At 39.6% G+C, this 19031-nt stretch overlaps 1 protein-coding gene across 2 annotated transcripts; it reads right to left on the minus strand.

The window, feature by feature from the left end:
• Positions 1-16579: 16579 nt before the first annotated feature.
• Positions 16580-17673, minus strand: LOC121743499. 2 transcript variants are annotated; one of them, XM_042136808.1, is made up of 2 exons: positions 16901-17673; positions 16580-16777 (listed from the first exon to the last, which is right to left on the minus strand). In XM_042136808.1, the coding sequence occupies exons 1-2, from the start codon at positions 17239-17241 to the stop codon at positions 16741-16743; spliced, it is 378 nt and encodes a 125-aa protein (XP_041992742.1). In that variant the 5' UTR covers positions 17242-17673; the 3' UTR covers positions 16580-16740. The 2 variants fall into 2 exon arrangements, with proteins under 2 accessions (XP_041992742.1, XP_041992741.1); XM_042136807.1 differs by having other exon boundaries at positions 16580-16822; positions 16901-17672.
• Positions 17674-19031: the final 1358 nt, after the last annotated feature.

Below are 19031 nucleotides of genomic sequence, written 5' to 3' on the forward strand. Positions count from 1 at the left end.
GTTATTCACCTACTACCACCCAAGATACCACGATTGAGTTGCAAAAATTTCTCACATATTGATAAGTCAATGTGACGTCTGATTAAATAAACCGATGTAAATCCGAGCATTCACAATCATAGGATACAACGACATATACAACGACATCGAGGGCCATGGGTTGATTGGGGTCCGAGAGAAGGTGGAGACATGGTAAGGAGCCAAGCTGGATTTGGAGGTCTGATTCAAACCAGAATATTCCTATGAAGATAAAGTCCAAATGCTCTTCTCAGACCACCATTGTCTTCACCGTCGAAAGAGCTCCGCGTGAGTACCTTGCACGCTTCAATCGGAGCCCGGATGAGGAAGTCATGATCATTTTACATAAGTCGCGCAGTTCATAAGCAAAACACCTGACCCGAACGTTTTTAGGAGAAAAACGCCCGGTTCCAGAGAGTTTTCCCGATCTAAGGAGGAAAAACGCCTGACCCTGGCGTTTTGTGCTACTTGCATTTTTGAACTTTTTTTGTCTCATTTTTTTCTATCATTTTTATCCTCTTGTTTAAATACCCATGTCTAGGGTTTTTGTCATTAGACTTTGAACATTATTGAAGAACAAAGACACAAATATGAGCACCCATCTTCATCATTGAATATTTATCCAAAATCCCTTGTGGTTGCATTTAATCTATTGCTGAACCTAGATTATTTGTTAAGGTATGCTTGCTAGTTCTTGCGTACCTAGTTGATGGAGCAATTAGGTTGTTGTTTGTGAAATTACCCATTGGGGTTTCTTTATTGAGATTTAATCTAAATCATAATACTTATCATCTTCTCCTTCTTTTTCATCTTTTTATTGTCCTATTTCTTGTTTGGGTTATTGGGTAGTTTTGCAAGAACAAGGGCACATATGTTTCTTGGATCAACAAGATTCATATTATAAACAATATTAATATTATTTGCATACACTAAGAAATACTAAAATTTCTGGAGTATATTCTTTCAGTAGATAGCAATAAAGTATATATTTTGGGTTGATGCTTTCAGTGCTCTACCACACCGTGTTACTAGTCTCTTCTTAGGTAAGAAAGAATTATCACAAACACTGCAACCACACCAATAAGTACCCAACCTATCTAGGTTGTAAACTCGTTTTTCTTCTTACTAGATTCAGTCAAGTCCCCCACTAAAGTACCCATGAGAATTCATCAGATTCCCTACTTTAACCTTCTTAGTAAGAAGCCTTAGACTTGTTTATTTATATTTCGACACAGCCGCCCTTACTAAGGATAGTAAAGACGGGGAAATCACGACTAGGGGAGGAACTAGGAAGTGGGGAAGAAAGGGGGAACAATAAAAGACGACATTTAACACAAAGCTCGACTAAACTTCAAGAGAAAATATTTTAATGTATTGCATGGTTAAGCAGCGGATTAATGTCTCAAGGTAATTAATGTCATAACATAGTATGGAAAAAAAACGGAAGACTTTTAGAAAGAAAGCAATTTCAAACAAGGCAACGAAAATCAAGTATCTAGAGAGGGTCATAGGATGACGCTCATGTATGAAGACTCGACGCATCCGGGAAATCTTAAGGCTCGACTCAACATCCGCCGCAACATCATCGCTCAACCTGCATATAGGGAAAACATATGCAGGGCTGAGTACTTACTATACTCAATGGGCTCATGCCAAAAACATTTGATAAAAGTTATGTCATCCATACCACAATGAACTCGAGTTTTACATTTAGAAGATAAATATCATCAAGTATCACAAAAACAGTTTCATAGTCTGGCCAGATAAAACAATCTCTCCACTTTCTCAACAATCAATCATTCACATCCTTATACCATATTGCGACGAAAGTGTGGCCACACTATTCGCCCACGAGACCGGCCGACTAGCAAGGAAGACTCACGATCCCACCAGTGTACACAACCTAATAGGGTTCGCGGCCCTACTCAGACTCGAATTCGTTAAAATTAGCCCTATAGCCTAACGGAGCAAGCTCAACGAACTAGGCATCAGGGAACAATCTCAACATCAAAACAATCATGGCATGACATAACACTTTAAACCACCCTTATAACACCATAATCATACTTTTGAAAGCATAAAAGAGTTTAGTAAAAGAAAGCTCACCTCGATTGCTTATACAACACAATTCACAACTTTAATGCAACCCGTGCTCTTTGTACCCATGTACGCACAACAACCCTTGTCAACACCATAACACAATCAGTTTTTCCTTCAACACATTTATCATGCATGCCCTATCGTTCATTTCATCATTTTCTTATATTGCCCATCCCAAACGTTCACCAACATAAACGAAACGAACACTCTAGCAAACATCAACGTGCAACACATAACCACATCATATGATACGTTTCTGATTCACACATGTATCATATAATGCATTCAAAGCTTGTCAACAAAGCTTATTTCAACAAAACTAGAATCTGGCAGAACATGTCATTATTTTTGTAAAATTCATTAAAATTCCATCCGATCTCATATGAAGCTAAAATTTGGTCACCACACAGTAGAAACATAAAGGTTTGTCCAGTTAAAATTCCACACCAAAATCATATCTTTTGATCGGTCAAAACAAAAACGAAACTCATTGGAAGAAACACAATTTCTAGCAGGACTGCACAGTTATATTGAAAAATTCGTTATAAATTCGTCCGTCATCAATTGAAGCTGAAATTTTGACACAACACAGAAGACATTCGTAATAGCCGAGACTTAGATTCTCGAGAGTTATGAAATAAAATGCGAGAAATTTTATTAATGAATGAATGAGTATTTTTAATTCTTGAGAAAGAGTACAAATACAACTTCCAGAATATCAAACTAATAACTTACAATCTCCGACGATGAGAATAAATGAAACAAGATCCGACAACTAGCAATAGTACATGTGTTGAACAAAGAAATGAACAAAGGGGGGGTTCAAAGTGAACTACTACAACCGAGAGTTCATAGTGAACTTCCTCGGCCTTCAACGTGAGCCATCTTGGCCCCAAAATCCCAGACAAGCCGGGAGGGTGAGGCCACGAGGAGAGACGGCCTCGGCACTATAGCCTTAACCCTGCCAAGAACCACGAAAGGGGATTAGAATGCATGAAACAAAATGCAACTAACACCATCTTTCAGTAAAGGAATGAGGATCAGTACCTTTCGAAAAAAATGAGAGAAAGCTGGGCCGAGAAGGGCAAGATCAGCCAGTAAACCCCTCTCCAACAACCGCACACTGCAAGGCTGCAGTTAGCAGCTTGTACCGTCAGTTTTCAGACCTGCCATGGTCGAGAGAAGCAGCCACAAATGCCATCTCCTATGTGCACCTGCAATAAGAAGACAACAGCCCATTAATTCACCAAGTACTAGACCTGCACATGAAGCCAAAAATGGTTAAAACACTACAGAATTTAATCAAACCAGCAGCCACTAAACCCACGAGTACAACCCCAGTACTACCCTCACAGAATCAGCTACATAGAGCCAATTTTTTTCGGCCAGAATGTGCAGCAAGAGAGTACCAACATAAGGCACCAATTTCAGTTACTAATCAGAGGCATAGTAGAGAGCCATAGGCTCACTCAGGTCAAGGGTACACGGCCTGTAAATTACAGGAAGACCAGCCAGAATGGCACAGCCTGGGTGTTCCTTTTCAGCCAAATACACAGCCTTTAACAGGCTTTCAGTTACACACCATCCTATATATAGGATATAACCCCAGCCTTTGTTTTCCTCCCCACCACGCATAAGTCAGTGAATCCCAGAGTGAGAGGGACCGAGGCAGCGAGAGGGAGAAAGGGAGGCTGAGACCAAGGGCTGGAACCGAGAGACATAGATCAAGGGCCGTGTTACAACCCAACTGCAAATCTCAGCAGGTAACTCATCCAACAATCAAGATCTAAGCTCATGTTACTCATAAGCATCATGTTTACCCACGAGCATGCTAAGATTATATCATTTCAGAACCCAACATGATGAAAACCATAGATAAAGAACAGTAACAACACCATATGCTATCAAACTCTCGAGCCACTGCCTAGATCTTGATTATGGATGAGTTGAACATAGATTTGTAGTAGAACTCAACCACCAAATGAGCTGAGTATAAGAGGAAAACTTAGCTTAGAGGGGGCGATCGCGAGGCGACGGAGCCCGAAGATCACCGCGGGGCAGCGGCAGTCGCTCTCAGGCTTTGGACAATGACGGCGCTGGTCGTCGAAAGGGGAGGCGGCGACGCCGAGCTTGTGGAACCAGCAGCGACTCAGCGGCGATTGCGGAAGCCTCGTGAGGCACAGCTACCGTCGGAGCCGCACCTCGAATCACACCGAACAGTGGCCGAGTTCCAGCTTGATGACGGAGCTCCAGCCGAGAGGGGGCGTCGACGGGGGAAAGCGCGACGGTGACGATAGAACGCTGGTGGTTAACTACGCGACGAAGACCGATCGGCGTGAAGTGAAGGGGACGTTGTGTTCCCTATCCCAATTTGGGGATTTTGCTTGATGAAAAGATGGAGAGAATAGACCGATGCAGATGGGAGTATTAGGGATTGGGCCTCCTTTTTCTTTTTCCACTTGGGAAAAGGGGTAGAAATTGGGCCAGACAATTTATTTAGATGGGCCTGAAATTCAATCTTTTGGGCCAGAATAAATTAATCCCCAACTGGGCTTAGAATTTAGTTTGAGCCATTACCTTAGAATTTCAAAAGTATATTGGGATTTAATTCCTAAGCCGCGGAAGAAAAGAAATATTAAGCCGTGTGGGATAGCTTTTCGAAAAAAATTTAAAGCGGACTTTAATAGTCACAGTTTTAATTAAAGAATTTAGATCTCTAAGTTTTAGAAAGAAAGAGATAAAATAAAAGAGCACAAGCTTAGACATGCATTCATGCAAGAGAAATAATTACTTAAAGCCTAATTTAAGTATATTAATTTTGTAAAGGAACATCGTCGCTCGGCGAGTAATCTCAATTCAGGAAGTGCCCGTTTGAAAGAGTTTGAGCAAACGAGGTGAGCTTTCTCTTCTTTCTTTTAAAGCGTGTTTATGTGAAAACATGATTTATTTTGAATGAGTTGTCATGCCATGTTTTGTTATGATTACCTATCTGTTGGCTATGCCAACCAGTTAAATCGAATTTGGGTCCCAGTAGGTCAGTAAATCCTACTCGGACTAGTGTACACATAAGGACTGTGAGCTAGCGCTAGGTTGGCCGGTCCAGGGGTCGTGAGCTAGCGCCAGGTTGGCCGGCCCAGTGATCGTGAAATGTGGCCACATTCCCGATTCACGCATTAAGATATGGTATATCATCAGAAGTTTAAAAGACTGCAGTCTATTTTTCAGAAAGAAATAACAGTTTTAGTGACCGGGACTTATTTTCAGAAAAACCCTGTGTTCACTCAGCTTGGCTGACAACTAAAAGAGAAAAATGTTTTCGGCATGAGCCCACTGAGTGCATCAAGTACTCAGCCCTGCATATTATTTTCCTTAATGTGCAGGTTGATCGATGTCAAAGCCGAGGAGGTGTTCGGACAGAAGACTAAATAAGTAGGAAGATAGCTGGTGTAGTATGTCTTCATACATATTACATTTGTCTTGGTACTCTTCCACTGTGCAAATTTAGAACTTGTTCTAGTAAAGACAATTGTTTCATAACTACTCTGATTCAGTATGATTTGTACCCTCAACACATTTCAGACAAAGTTTCCTTTAAATTAAGCATCTTATGATGAGTTGAGACAGTTTCAGTAAGATTTAGTCGCGATATAGCTACACTTTCTTTGACTAGGGAGATGTGGTCGTGACAACATCTGAAACTTCATCCAGTTAAAAAATCATGTCGAAATAAGATTGTTTGATTGGTCAAAAACCCGTCGGAACCTACTGTCCGAACACAACAGTTTTTATGTTCAACATTCACAAACCCTAGTTTGTCTATCATACATTCACACATACATATCCATGCTTCCAACACATAGTCATGTTTCAAAAACGAGATTACAACCATGCTTTCCTATTCGCACATAACATTCACAACGATTCATCCACACACTCACACACACGTACATACACGCACACACACACAACCATTCATGTGCAACCATCCTTCCCAACCAATAAATTCTTAGATTTACGATTCTCCACTCACTATATGCATGAGGGGTTCAAGAATCATGGATTCAATGATAAGGAGGGGAAAGGTAGAACTTGTTCTAGTAAAGACAATTGTTTCATAACTACTCTGATTCAGTATGATTTGTACCCCAACACATTTCAGACAAAGTTTCCTTTAAATTAAGCATCTTATGATGAGTTGAGACAGTTTCAGTAAGATTTAGTCGCGATATAGCTACACTTTCTTTGACTAGGGAGATGTGGTCGTGACAACATCTGAAACTTCATCCAGTTAAAAAATCATGTCGAAATAAAATTGTTTGATTGGTCAAAAACCCGTCGGAACCTACTGTCCGAACACAACAGTTTTTATGTTCAACATTCACAAACCCTAGTTTGTCTATCATACATTCACACATACATATCCTTGCTTCCAACACATAGTCATGTTTTAAAAACGAGATTACAACCATGCTTTCCTATTCGCACATAACATTCACAACGATTCATCCACACACGTACATACACGCACACACACACAACCATTCATGTGCAACCATCCTTCCCAACCAATAAATTCTTAGATTTACGATTCTCCACTCACTATATGCATGAGGGGTTCAAGAATCATGGATTCAATGATAAGGAGGGGAAATGTAGAACTTGTTCTAGTAAAGACAATTGTTTCATAACTACTCTGATTCAGTATGATTTGTACCCCAACACATTTCAGACAAAGTTTCCTTTAAATTAAGCATCTTATGATGAGTTGAGACAGTTTCAGTAAGATTTAGTCGCGATATAGCTACACTTTCTTTGACTAGGGAGATGTGGTCGTGACAACATCTGAAACTTCATCCAGTTAAAAAATCATGTCGAAATAAGATTGTTTGATTGGTCAAAAACCCGTCGGAACCTACTGTCCGAACACAACAGTTTTTATGTTCAACATTCACAAACCATAGTTTGTCTATCATACATTCACACATACATTCACACATACATATCTATGCTTCCAACACATAGTCATGTTTCAAAAACGAGATTATAACCATGCTTTCCTATTCGCACATAACATTCACAACGATTCATCCACACACTCACACACACGTACATACACGCACACACACACAACCATTCATGTGCAACCATCCTTCCCAACCAATAAATTCTTAGATTTACGATTCTCCACTCACTATATGCATGAGGGGTTCAAGAATCATGGATTCAATGATAAGGAGGGGAAAGGTGGATCGAAAATTATACCTTTCTCTTGAAAACAATCGGTAGAAAAGACAATTGGTGCGATTTCTCAACGGATCTTGAGTTTCCAACTCCAAATCGAAGCAACAATGAAGGATTGATTTGGAGCACTTGAGAGAGAGGGGAGGGGAGGAGAAAAACGTGTGGGAGAGGAGAGGAAGAGAGGGAGGTAAGTGGAGTGAAGATTAGGGTTAGAGTTTTCTTAATTTATATTCAATAATTATTCCCACACTTAATTAAACAATTAAAATTGTGGAAGAATAAAATAGAGGTTATTCAGGAATAGGATTTAAATTTGGTAATTTCTTGTGGAAAAGGCTCTCATAAATAGGTAACAATTAAATTAATCCCACAAGGTAATTGAAAGGCATAAGGGGCGAAAATTTATGAGGTCTTAAAGAAGGAAAGAGTCAAATCCTAATTAAAATAGGATATGAAGAGATTTAATTGGATTTTTAATTCAAGGAAAGAAATAAGTAAGGTACCAATTAAATCTACAAAATAATTTATCCTCCTAATTAATAGGAGATTTCGAAAAAACCAAGAAATGGGCAAGGGGTCGGAAATTATGTAAAATAACATAGGGATAATTTGGTTTGGATTTAGTTTGGATAATTATCCCAAAACAATTAATTAAATCCAAGAAAGAAAAAACTATTTCAAATAATTAGGAGGGCTAAAAAATATCAAATAAAATGGCTAGAAAAATATTCATGATCCCATTTAATTTAACTCACACATTGGAACATAATTCGTATTATTCCACATAACTCACAACAACTAATTCTACATAATTAACTCAATCAGATAGAAAATCAATTTCCATAAAAGAAATTCCCATTCAACATCCACATTAATAAAAACAAAAGTCGCAAATTTTTCGGGGTGCTACAGACATGTACGCTCGAAGCATCTTTTAGTATACAAACCCCAGCAGTCACGGGCAGCGGTCGTGTCAAGTAGTAACCTCAGGTCGTAACTCTGGCGAAAGCAACCGAACTCCTAGAGCGCTTCGGCCACGAGCGGGGCTTGCGGCGCCGACGTTGTTGCCTTCCCCTAGGCCTGGGTTTTGGCAGTTTTATTGCCAACAGGATGCCTAAATGTAGATGTTGGTGTGCCAAAACTCTCTTCCAGCTCCGCGTTGAGATCCACTGCTGCTCGTGTAACAGCCACTAGCGGTGTTCTTCGTCCGCTTCGACGCAGAAGTCACGGGCGTTATCCCTTCGTCGAACTTGGGTTTGTCTTTCAACAGCAGCCAAATGTCTTTCAACTACCCCTGGTAAGCAAGGATTGATTTCTGGGGGACATCCTCCATGCCCTTGTCGTTGGGCTGGTCGTCCCTCATCTTCGTGTATATAATCCTTGAAGTTGTTGACATGGACACTGAGCCGATCCCAACACTTGCGGAGCTACTCCTTGTTCCACTTGTACACCCACTTCAGTTTGATCTTGTTGTACCTAGCCGCAATGCGATCTCACATCCCGACCATCGTTTGGTTGGTGTATATCAGATCCTCCTATATATCGACCCAACTCTCCACCAATTTCGTTTACTCCTCATTGGAGTAATCCGTATGCTTCAAGGCGTACCTGTTGTTGAGATCCTCCACTGGGAGTGGGACGGCCGGCACCTTATCCTTTCGTACTCTCCTCTTGTTCCTCGCCAACTTAGCAGTCGACCCAGGCTCAGGAGCGGGAGGTTGCCTACAACTCGATTCTATCTCATCGACCTGTAGGAGTCTGTGTTGAAGAACGATCGTACCCAGCGTCCAAATCGAATGCGGACCTTACAGATCCAGGAGTCTCGACCCTATAGTCTTCATTTCCAGGCCAGGAGCGGCGCTTCCGCTAAACATCGGCACACCGCTGGCGGCGCTCTTCGGGTTTGGGAAATGGTCGAAATTCATGGTCGAGAAGAGAGTAGAGGAGAGAATGGTGTGAAAAAGTGTAAAGATAAGGGAGTATATATAGAAATTGAAAAAAATGGAAAATGCGTCGCTCTCCATCGTCTGTGCTTGTCCGTTGGCATGCAGTGGACGGACGAGGCACCAGACGGGACACGGGCGACGCTTCGTCCTCAGACGAAATTTTAGGTGTGGCAATCGTCCACTCGCTTGTCCGTCAACCTGCAGTGGCCGGATGAGCGCGGATGACGATTAGTACGAGGGATCGTCCAGACGAAAATTCCACCATTGTGGATGAGCTTAGTTCTCCAAGTTTACTATTCGGCTATTAATATTCTGACTTAAATTTTTACGACTGTCTTGTGAGAAAAAAAAAATTAGTGTCTTAAACTATTAGTATGAAGTATATGTGTTGTTTTAAATTGATAATGTGGCACATATGTATGATTATTTTAAGTGTTGAAAAGAATTATGGAGTTTAGCCAAATTTTCATGCAAGTTTGAAATCAGTAGATATCAGACTTCCACATTTTTAACAAATGCTCACAACACTCAATTTGGGGGAGATCGTTGTGGATATGGCAGACGAAAATCTTACTTGGACAAACAGTGTGTCCACTAAAATGACCCGTCTAGTGAAATTTATTAAAATAATATTAGAGGAGCTCAAGTATCCTTTCACTCTTAGAGTTTCCAATCATATACCAGGTGGCATATATATGCAACATAACAACATTATTAAGCAATAAAATTAGTATATGATATTTAGCGGATTGCATAAAAGACTGCTTATGTTGCATTAAATGCAATTTATTCTGCATTTTGGTCATGGATTTCCACGGATTGCATAAAAAGACAGTTTATGATGCATTAAATGCAATTTATTTTACATTTTATGCAATCTGCGGAATGTCATTCACTAATTTTGTTGCTTAATAACATTGTTATGTTGCATAAATATGCCACGTGACAACATGTGGTTAGAAGGATGTTATTATTTTAATTTGAGTTATTTTTTAAGTACACCCCGTGAAATACAATCTACCTCCATAAAAAATAGGCCAATTTTACCATTTTAGGCTTTCCCCAAAATTAGATCAATTCTAAATATAGAAAGTTTTAAACAAATACTAACCCATCCTATACATTATTTTAAATATGAACCACACAATCTACTAATATATATACTACTTCCATCACTTTTTCCCTTTCTTTTTTACTTTACTAATTGGTTGTCAATTTACCAACTTTATCTATTTTTTTTGTTAACGGATATAGTTTTTTTCTAGTGTTGTCTTTTTCTCCGTTCTTTTTTATTTATTTTTGGCCACCCCATATGTCTCCCTTTCTTTACAATTGTCTTTGCCTCTACCAGCTACATCGTTGTCCACCAACACCAACAAAGAGCATGTTTATTCATAAAATGGTTGAAATAATCCTTTTCTAAATTCGATAGCGGGCACGAGGAAGGATAAAAGTAATGAATTTGGATATCGATTATGAGCAGTTGACTGGTTTATTCAAGCAATTTCATACAACATATTATTTTAAATATGAGTAGTTGGATTCGTTTATTCAAGGAGTTTATGATGAGTTGACAGGTTTATTCAAGCAATTTCATACAATATATTATTTTAAATATGAGTAGTTGGATTCGTTTATTCAAGGAGTTTATGATGGAGTTGGCAGCGAAATTACAAATAAATCAGAGAATTAGATCTATTTAGCATATTATTTATACAAATTCTATCAGCGCAATTATCACTTGTATCATGCTCATAACTTGAATTAAAACATGCTTTTGATTAATTCATACCTAAAACATGCTTTTGTACGGAGGCTGAATTATATCTTCTTGATTCTCCAAAGAATCGTAGATGGCTAGATACTTCGCCACGTGATGATCTTCAATACTCAACCACGAATCTTCTAAATGGCTCCCGAACTGTATTCCGATCATGGGAGCCGTACATCAAACGTTTCAGCCACAGTGGGATTCCAAGAGTAATCTGCCTATTAAAATTACGTCCAAACGGTCTTTAAAGTCCACCAATATCTTCGTCTTCGAAAGAGGTTCGCATGGGTATACTGCACACCTCAATTGGGGGCGATTTTCCATTTTCTAAATGCCGGGTTGGCGTCGGCACTGTTTCGGACGATTTTATCCATTTAGTCTTTTCTTGACTTTTCAACTCCACCTATCTGTGAGACTTTAAACCCTAGTTTATTGATGAATGTTGAATGTTGATTGTTAAAAGACTCCTACGGAGCATCTCCTTTGTGAGATTTTATCCAATTCCTACTTGTAGGTTGCTTGATTTTATCTTATAGATTAGGTCAACTAAAGGTATGCATTTATGGCGGTGTAGCCATAAATTGTTGAGCCAATGGAGTGTTTGTCTTGGTGAAAGTAGCCTAGGGTTACCCTCATTTTCTTGTGGGAGGTCTTAGGTCCAAAGGAGGATTTCTCCATCTTTACACCTTCTTTCCATTTTTATTCTCTCAATCCAAATTCCTTTTATAGTCTAGTTTGTGTGGCTAGGCTCAATCTATCTTTAATATTTTTTATCAAAAATTAGGGGTTAAACACTTTTGGGGCATATCTTGGGAATATGGAAGGGTTCAACCTTAAGAATCCTTATCACGGCCAAATATGGTAAAATGAGACAAACTTTGTGCGACGGAGAGAGTATTTGATAAATTTAGTTGGCTTTTGAAAATATATGTATAGGGATCAGATCACTCGGGATTTACTAATTGCGGGGACCTATTTGTATTAGATCAATACTGAGATGGCTAATCTCATAAAGGAACAAGCCAATTACAAAGGGATGTTACAGCTAGCACATTTTGAGACTAAGTACAAGATTACAGAGAAACCCTAGCCTATATCAGATCCTTAACCGATCTGATACTGCAAGCTACACTCCGTGGAAACCCCTGCACACTGAAGCACACAATTCAGTAACACAAGAAAGGGATCCTTTCGGATCTAAATCATAAAAGAACACAAGAACAAGGGACATAAGATTTAGGATATGGCTCAGGTCGCACATATGACTGCACAGGGCCAAGAACCTCCTCAATCTTCACCAACAAGTCTCAAGGGAGCACAGTGAAACAATCGGACCCCAAAACCCTAGGGATACTCCGATTACTACAACACAGAAACCACCTCAAACACCAAAGGTCTCACAACCATAGCCACAAGGCCTCAAGAACACCAGAGTCTCACGGATCTGAGAAATCAACCGAAGATCTTCAGCCAAACGAACTAATTAGAACATAACCGTTCGAATCCAAAGGAAATCTCCAAATCAACACAGGAGTTGAGAGATGAAAGCTCAGTTCTTACTAAAACAAAGAAAAGAGTCACCGGAGAAGAAGATCGGAGCACATTTCTGAGAGAGAGAGAGAGGAGTTCTAGAGAGAAGCCAGAGAGTATAGCATGTGGAGAGAGAGGGTATCTGGAATCGAATGAGGCGCATAGAGGATAGGGGTGGTTTATCTCACCCAAACAAACACACCCTAGATCAAACGGTTCACACCAACGATCCGCGTGAGATGGCCACGTGGCAGCCATCGGAACATCCCAACTTAAGTATTGGGCTAAACCAATTTGGGTCACCAATAATGGAACCAGCCATACAATTAAATCAGCCCAGCTGGTTAATAACAAGCCCACCAATTGGAGTCCATAATATCTCACATACTCCACCTTGGACTAAATTGGGTAAACAGAGGACAGCCTTGGTCTACGTGTTGCTTCGTCACAGCCTACAAGGTTATATCAAGACACCAAAGAGTTGAAGCTCATTTGTCAAGAGAGTAACCAGGTTGCCTAACAAGACACCAGATGGCAAGCTAATTAGTCATGTAGGACTTTAGTTGCCTTGTGATTTCAATAAGCCAAAGCCTAAAGAATCTACAAGGGCTTCCCCCGGGACTTGCACATGCACATGCTAACCACAGTCAAAATGCAAACTTCTAATACCAGTGAGCAATTTATCAACAAGTAAGCACTTAGTACCCATATCAGCAGGGTTCCTATCAATATGCACTTTACGCAATAATTTCTCTTGTTTTTCAACCAAATATCTAATGAAATGGAACCTGTTGTGACCGAACCCGACGGCGACCGCACCGGTTCTGAGCGACGGCATGGACGCGACTAGCAGTAGCTCTTCTCGGTGGCGACGAAGCAGCGGCATCTGACGGAGGCAGGGGCTGAACGATGATGACGAATCGGCGACGAAATCGCTGAAATCAGTAGCCATCTCTGGCGAAATCAGGAAGCAGTAGCCAGCTCCGGCGAAATCAAGGGAGAAGCCAACGGGAGTTAGATTCAGTTTGTCGAGAGAGAAAGAAATTGAGAGATAGGGAGAGAGAAAGAGAGAGGCGTGGGGATGATGGGAGTATAGTGAGCCTTTGTTTTTTTAGAAATTGGGCCTCAACAATTAAGTGGGATGTTTTGTTTGGTTTGGGCTCCATTTAATTTGTGTTGGGCTTTAAAAATTAAAGTGGAGAAATAAGGTGGACTAAGTAAATAATTATTTTGGGCCAGATTGATTAAATCCTTGGGCCGATAATTTAATCGTGGGGAATTATTTATTAATTCTCGGAATAATTCAAGGTACAAAATAAATATAATTGCGAATGAAAATAGTTGTGATAATTTAATTATACGCTTAAATAAATTTTGGGAATTTATTCCGACATCGTGGTGGAAATACGAGGAGCCAACGGAGGAACTTTAGGCGGCCGCCGAATAACCAAAAACCGAGAAACGAGATAAACGATTTTAATTAGGGTGCATGCATCTTATTTATTTACTTGATTCATTGCGTTGATTTATGTGTTATTTAAATGCTAAAGGTGAATCCTTACAAGCGAGACGTGATATCAAGGGAAAGGAAATAATTTCGGATTAAGAACTTGAGGTGGGCTTTCTTTTTAAATAAGGGCAATGCCCTAAGTATATTTTTATGTGAAAATTATATGAATATTTGGCATGCCGTGTTTTGTTTTATCTATGGAACCTATCTGATGTGGCTTTAGCCATCTATGGATATTCGAATTCGGGTCTGACTAGGGAGTGAGTCCCTACTTAGGCTAGTGTACACCAATGGGGATCGCGAGCCGTCTTTTGGGTCGGCCGGTCTAGTGACTTGGGATGTGGCCACATTCCTTGTCATCAATGGATCAGATATGGTAGACATCTATGGGAAAATGACTGCGGTCGATTTTTACAATGGAAATGATTTTAGTGTCTTGGGCGATTTCTAAAGTTAAAACCCCAAGGTCACTCAATGGTGGCATGATAAATAATTTTTATAAAATATTTTCGGCATGAGTCCACTGAGTGCATTAAGTACTCAGCCCTGCTTTTTGTTTTTAAAAATTGCAGGTTGAGGGTGACGTGCGCGGTGGGTGTTGAGCAAGACCGTTGAAGAAATTTAAGTGTGTAGAATGTGTCATGTCTTCACACGTGGCATATTCCTTCTCTCAAATCCTTTCGCTAAGTAGTTGTCCTTCTTTTGAGTTCTTGTATCGTTGAGATAGTATTCATTTTTGAGTTGTTAATTGTTGAGATACTCTGATTTTATTCGAGCTATTCCCATTTGTTTCGAGCTTGGGTCGAGTTGTGTTGTTTTCCCCTTTCTTCCCCGCTTCTTTAATCCTCCCCTAGTCGCGATCAACCGTGTTTTCTATCCTTAAAAAATACGGGCGTGACAAAGTGGTATCAGAGCAATTTTTCTTTCCGCTCTGGACCCGAGAGTATTTTTCTGTCTTAGTCCAGACTCGTTTCGCTAGACTAGAATAATGAATAAAATAAAATAAAAGAAGATAAAATAATAATTGTGTATTGAAGGCTCAACATCCCGCTTCGCCACGCTCAAGCAAGAAAGAGGTAATTTACTTTATGAAAAAATTTTATGAGAAAGTTTTTAGGAAATGAGATGAGAAGCTATGGTTATGAAAACAAAGTATGTTTTACAATGGGATAAAAGAGCTATGGTTATTAAAACAAAGTATGTTTTACAATGGGATAGAAGAGCTATGGTTATGAAAACAAAGTATGTTTTACAATGGGATAGAAGAGCTATGGTTATTAAAGCAAAGTATGTTTTACAATGGGCTAGAAGAGCTTTGGTTATGAGAACAAAGTATGTTTTACAATGGGATAGAAAAGTTATGGTTATGAAAACAAAGTATGTTTTACAATGGGATGGAAGAGCTATGGTTATGAAAACAAAGTATTTTTACAATGGGATAGAGGAGTTATGGTTATAAAAAATATATATATGTGTTTTGTGAGAAGATGAAAATCTATGGTGATAAAAATATGTATGCCTTGCAATGGGATGACTTGTATATGTGAAAAGATTTGATCAATGGAAAATACTGTGTTTATGAATTGTTCGAAAATTTTTGAGTTTCGAGAAAAATATTTTAACTTTTTCGTTTGGAAAATTGAGCTATGGAAGTGTGAAGATATTTTTGTTATGAGGTGCAAAGTATGATGCGTTATTCTATGGAGTGTTTAATACGAAGGATGAAAGTTGATGCGAAAGTACGTTTTTGTTTTGAGTCAAAACGTTTACTTTAAAAGTGAAATGTGGAAATTTTTGAGAAAAGTGAGAGTTTTGAAGAAAATGTTGTTTGAAAGTAGATGTGAAATGTAAAAGCGTTGTGATTTGGGAAGCGAAATGTTGTGTATTATACTTGTTATTTGAACTATGAATGACTTTAAATGTGATATTTGTTGATCTATGAGGTGGGAAAATGTGTTGTGAACTTAGAGTGCCTAAGACCAAGCTAGATGGAACGTGCGCGGACCATAGTTATAAGTTGACAATTAATCTATCACTTTCCCGTGTGACGAAAACGAACGAGAATCTGAAAGTTTGGGGTGAATTTGTCATGGCACGACGAGACGAGGAGATCGAGAGTGCGAATGGAAGCCCGTGGACCATGAAACTTTTTCTTGGAATTGCGTGAAACTTTAGAGCAAGCTAGGTGCGAACCATTCGAAGGACGTAAGCAAATTTCGGGAAGAAATTTTTGTTAAGATGGGTAGATTGTAACAACCAAATAAAAAGGAGAAAAAAAATTAAATTAATATAATTAAATCTTTTCCTAGTTGACTTGGTCACTAATTATTCCTTAGTCCAAATTTTAAATAAAGATTTTACAAAGATTTTCCTCCTCTGTGATCTGCAAATAAAATACAAACAAATCCACTCCTATTTCCCACGTTTAAAACCGTTTCTCCCCTCACCCCTAAATCTCTCACATATCTGTAACAACCGTCCCTCTATATTAATCACAACACAATCTCATACATTCAAAATCGGAGGAAAACAATGTAGACAAATCTCCTTGGAATTGCAACTGCTCGATCAAACAAAAGTTGAGAGGAAAACAGAACTGCCGTGATTCCTTTTAAATTTTGCTGCTAGGCAATTTCTTCTCTCCAAAGGTACATCAATTCCCTGACAATAGCCTCATTTTTGTGCATCTCATAAATTGTAACCAATCTAACAATCAAATAACCAAAACAAAACCGAATCAAAGTATCGAACTTTAATTTCTAGAAAACAACGTAAGAACTTTACTTGCGGGATAGATCGGATTGGTTTCGGGGCTGCTCGAACAGCGAGCGGACCACGGCAGGGGCGAACTGCAGACGGCGGTGGCGCTGCGTCTTCTGACGGTGGCTGACCGCAGCCTGTTGTGACCGAACCCGACGGGGACGGCACTGGAGCTGAGAGAACCCGACGGCGACCGCGTGGATGCTGTGACCGAACGCGATGGCAACGGCACCGGCGTTGAGCGACAGCGTGGACGCGGCCAGCAGTAGCTCTTCCCGGCGGCGACGGAGCAGCGGCGTCTTACGGACGCAGGGGCTGGAAAATGATGACGAATCGGCAGCGAAATCGCTGAAATAAGTAGCCATCTCAGGCGAAATCAGAAAGCAGTAGCCAGCTCCGGTGAAATCAAGGGAGAAGCCAACGGGAATCTGAGAGAGTTAGCTTCAATTTGTCGAGAGAAAAAGAAATTGAGAGATAGGGAGATAGAAAGAGAGAGGCGTGGGGATGATGAGAGTATAGTGGGCCTTTGTTTTTTTAGAAATTGGGCCTCAACAATTAAGTGGGATGTTTTGTTTGGTTTGGGCTCCATTTAATTTGTGTTGGGCTTTAAAATTTAAAGTGGAGAAATAAGGTGGACTAAGTAAATAATTATTTTGGGTCAGATTAATTAAATCCTTGGGCCGATAATTTAATAGTGGGGAATTATTGATTTAATTCTCGGAATAATTCAAAGTACAAAATAAATATAATTGCGAAGGAAAATAGTTGTGATAATTTAATTATACGCTTAAATAAATTTTAAGAATTTATTCCGACATCATGGTGGAAATACGAGGAGCCAACGGAGGAACTTTAGGCGGCCGCCGAATAACCGAAAACCGAGAAACGAGATAAACTATTTTAATTAGGGTGCATGCATCTTATTTATTTACTTGATTCATTGTGTTGATTTATGTGTTATTTAAATGCTAAATGTGATTCCTTACAAGTGAGACGTGATATCAAGGGACAGGAAATAATTTCGGATTAAGAACTTGAGGTGGGCTTTCTTTTTAAACAAGGGCAATGCCCTAAGTATATTTTTATGTGAAAATGATATGAATATTTGTCATGCCGTGTTTTGTTTTATCTATGGAACCTATCTGATGTGGCTTTAGCCATCTATGGATATTCGAATTCGGGTCTGACTAGGGAGTGAGTCCCTACTTAGGCTAGTGTACACCAATGGGGATCGCGAGCCGTCTTTTGGGTCGGCCGGTCTAGTGACTTGGGATGTGGCCACATTCCTTGTCATCAATGGATCAGATATGGTAGACATCTATGGGAAAATGACTGCGGTCGATTTTTACAATGGAAATGATTTTAGTTCTTGGGCGATTTCTAAAGTTAAAACCCCAAGGTCACTCAATGGTGGCATGATAAATACTTTTTATAAAATATTTTCGGCATGAGTCCACTGAGTGCATCAAGTACTCAGCCCTGCTTTTCTTTTTAAAAATTACAGGTTGAGCGTGAAGGGCGCGGTGGGTGTTGAGCAAGACCGTTGAAGAAATTTAAGTGTGTAAAATGTGTCATGTCTTCACACGTGGCATATTCCTTCTCTCAAATGCTTCCGCTAAGTGGTTGTCCTTCTTTTGAGTTCTTGTATCGTTGAGATAGTATTCATTTTTGAGTTGTTAATTGTTGAGATACTCTGATTTTATTCGAGCTATTCCCATTTGTTTCGAGCTTTGGTCGAGTTGTGTTGTTTTCCCCTTTCTTCCCCGCTTCTTTAATCCTCCCCTAGTCGCGATCAACCGTGTTTTCTATCCTTAAAAAATGCGGGCGTGACAAAGTGTTGCAGTTGTGATTTCCAGCTTATACATGATCCATATACTGTAAACACATAAGAAGTAGTTGACTTTCTCTTGTCCCTATCATTTGTATAGTTAGAATCCACAAAACCACATAGATTTATACCATCATCACACTTCGAAAAATACAGACCATACTTTGAAGTATGTTTCAGATATCTCAAAAGCCATTTCAAGGCCTCCCAGTGCAGATGTCTAGGATTTGACATATATCTACTTAAGCAATACACATCATAAGCAATATCAGGCCTAGTACTAACCATTAAGTACATAACAGAACCTATAGCATTGGCATAAGGGAC

Source organism: Salvia splendens, chromosome 8 (genome assembly GCF_004379255.2).
Source record: "Salvia splendens isolate huo1 chromosome 8, SspV2, whole genome shotgun sequence".
Lineage (NCBI taxonomy): Eukaryota > Viridiplantae > Streptophyta > Magnoliopsida > Lamiales > Lamiaceae > Salvia > Salvia splendens.

Coding starts and splice junctions, on each gene's coding strand:
- LOC121743499 (XM_042136807.1), bottom strand. CDS start 17,241: ATGGCTACTTATTTCAGCGATTTCGCTGCCGATTCGTCATCATTTTCC. Junction 16,823..16,900: donor CAATCCGATCTATCCCGCAA/GTAAAGTTCTTA, acceptor TTTGATTGTTAG/ATTGGTTACAATTTATGAGA.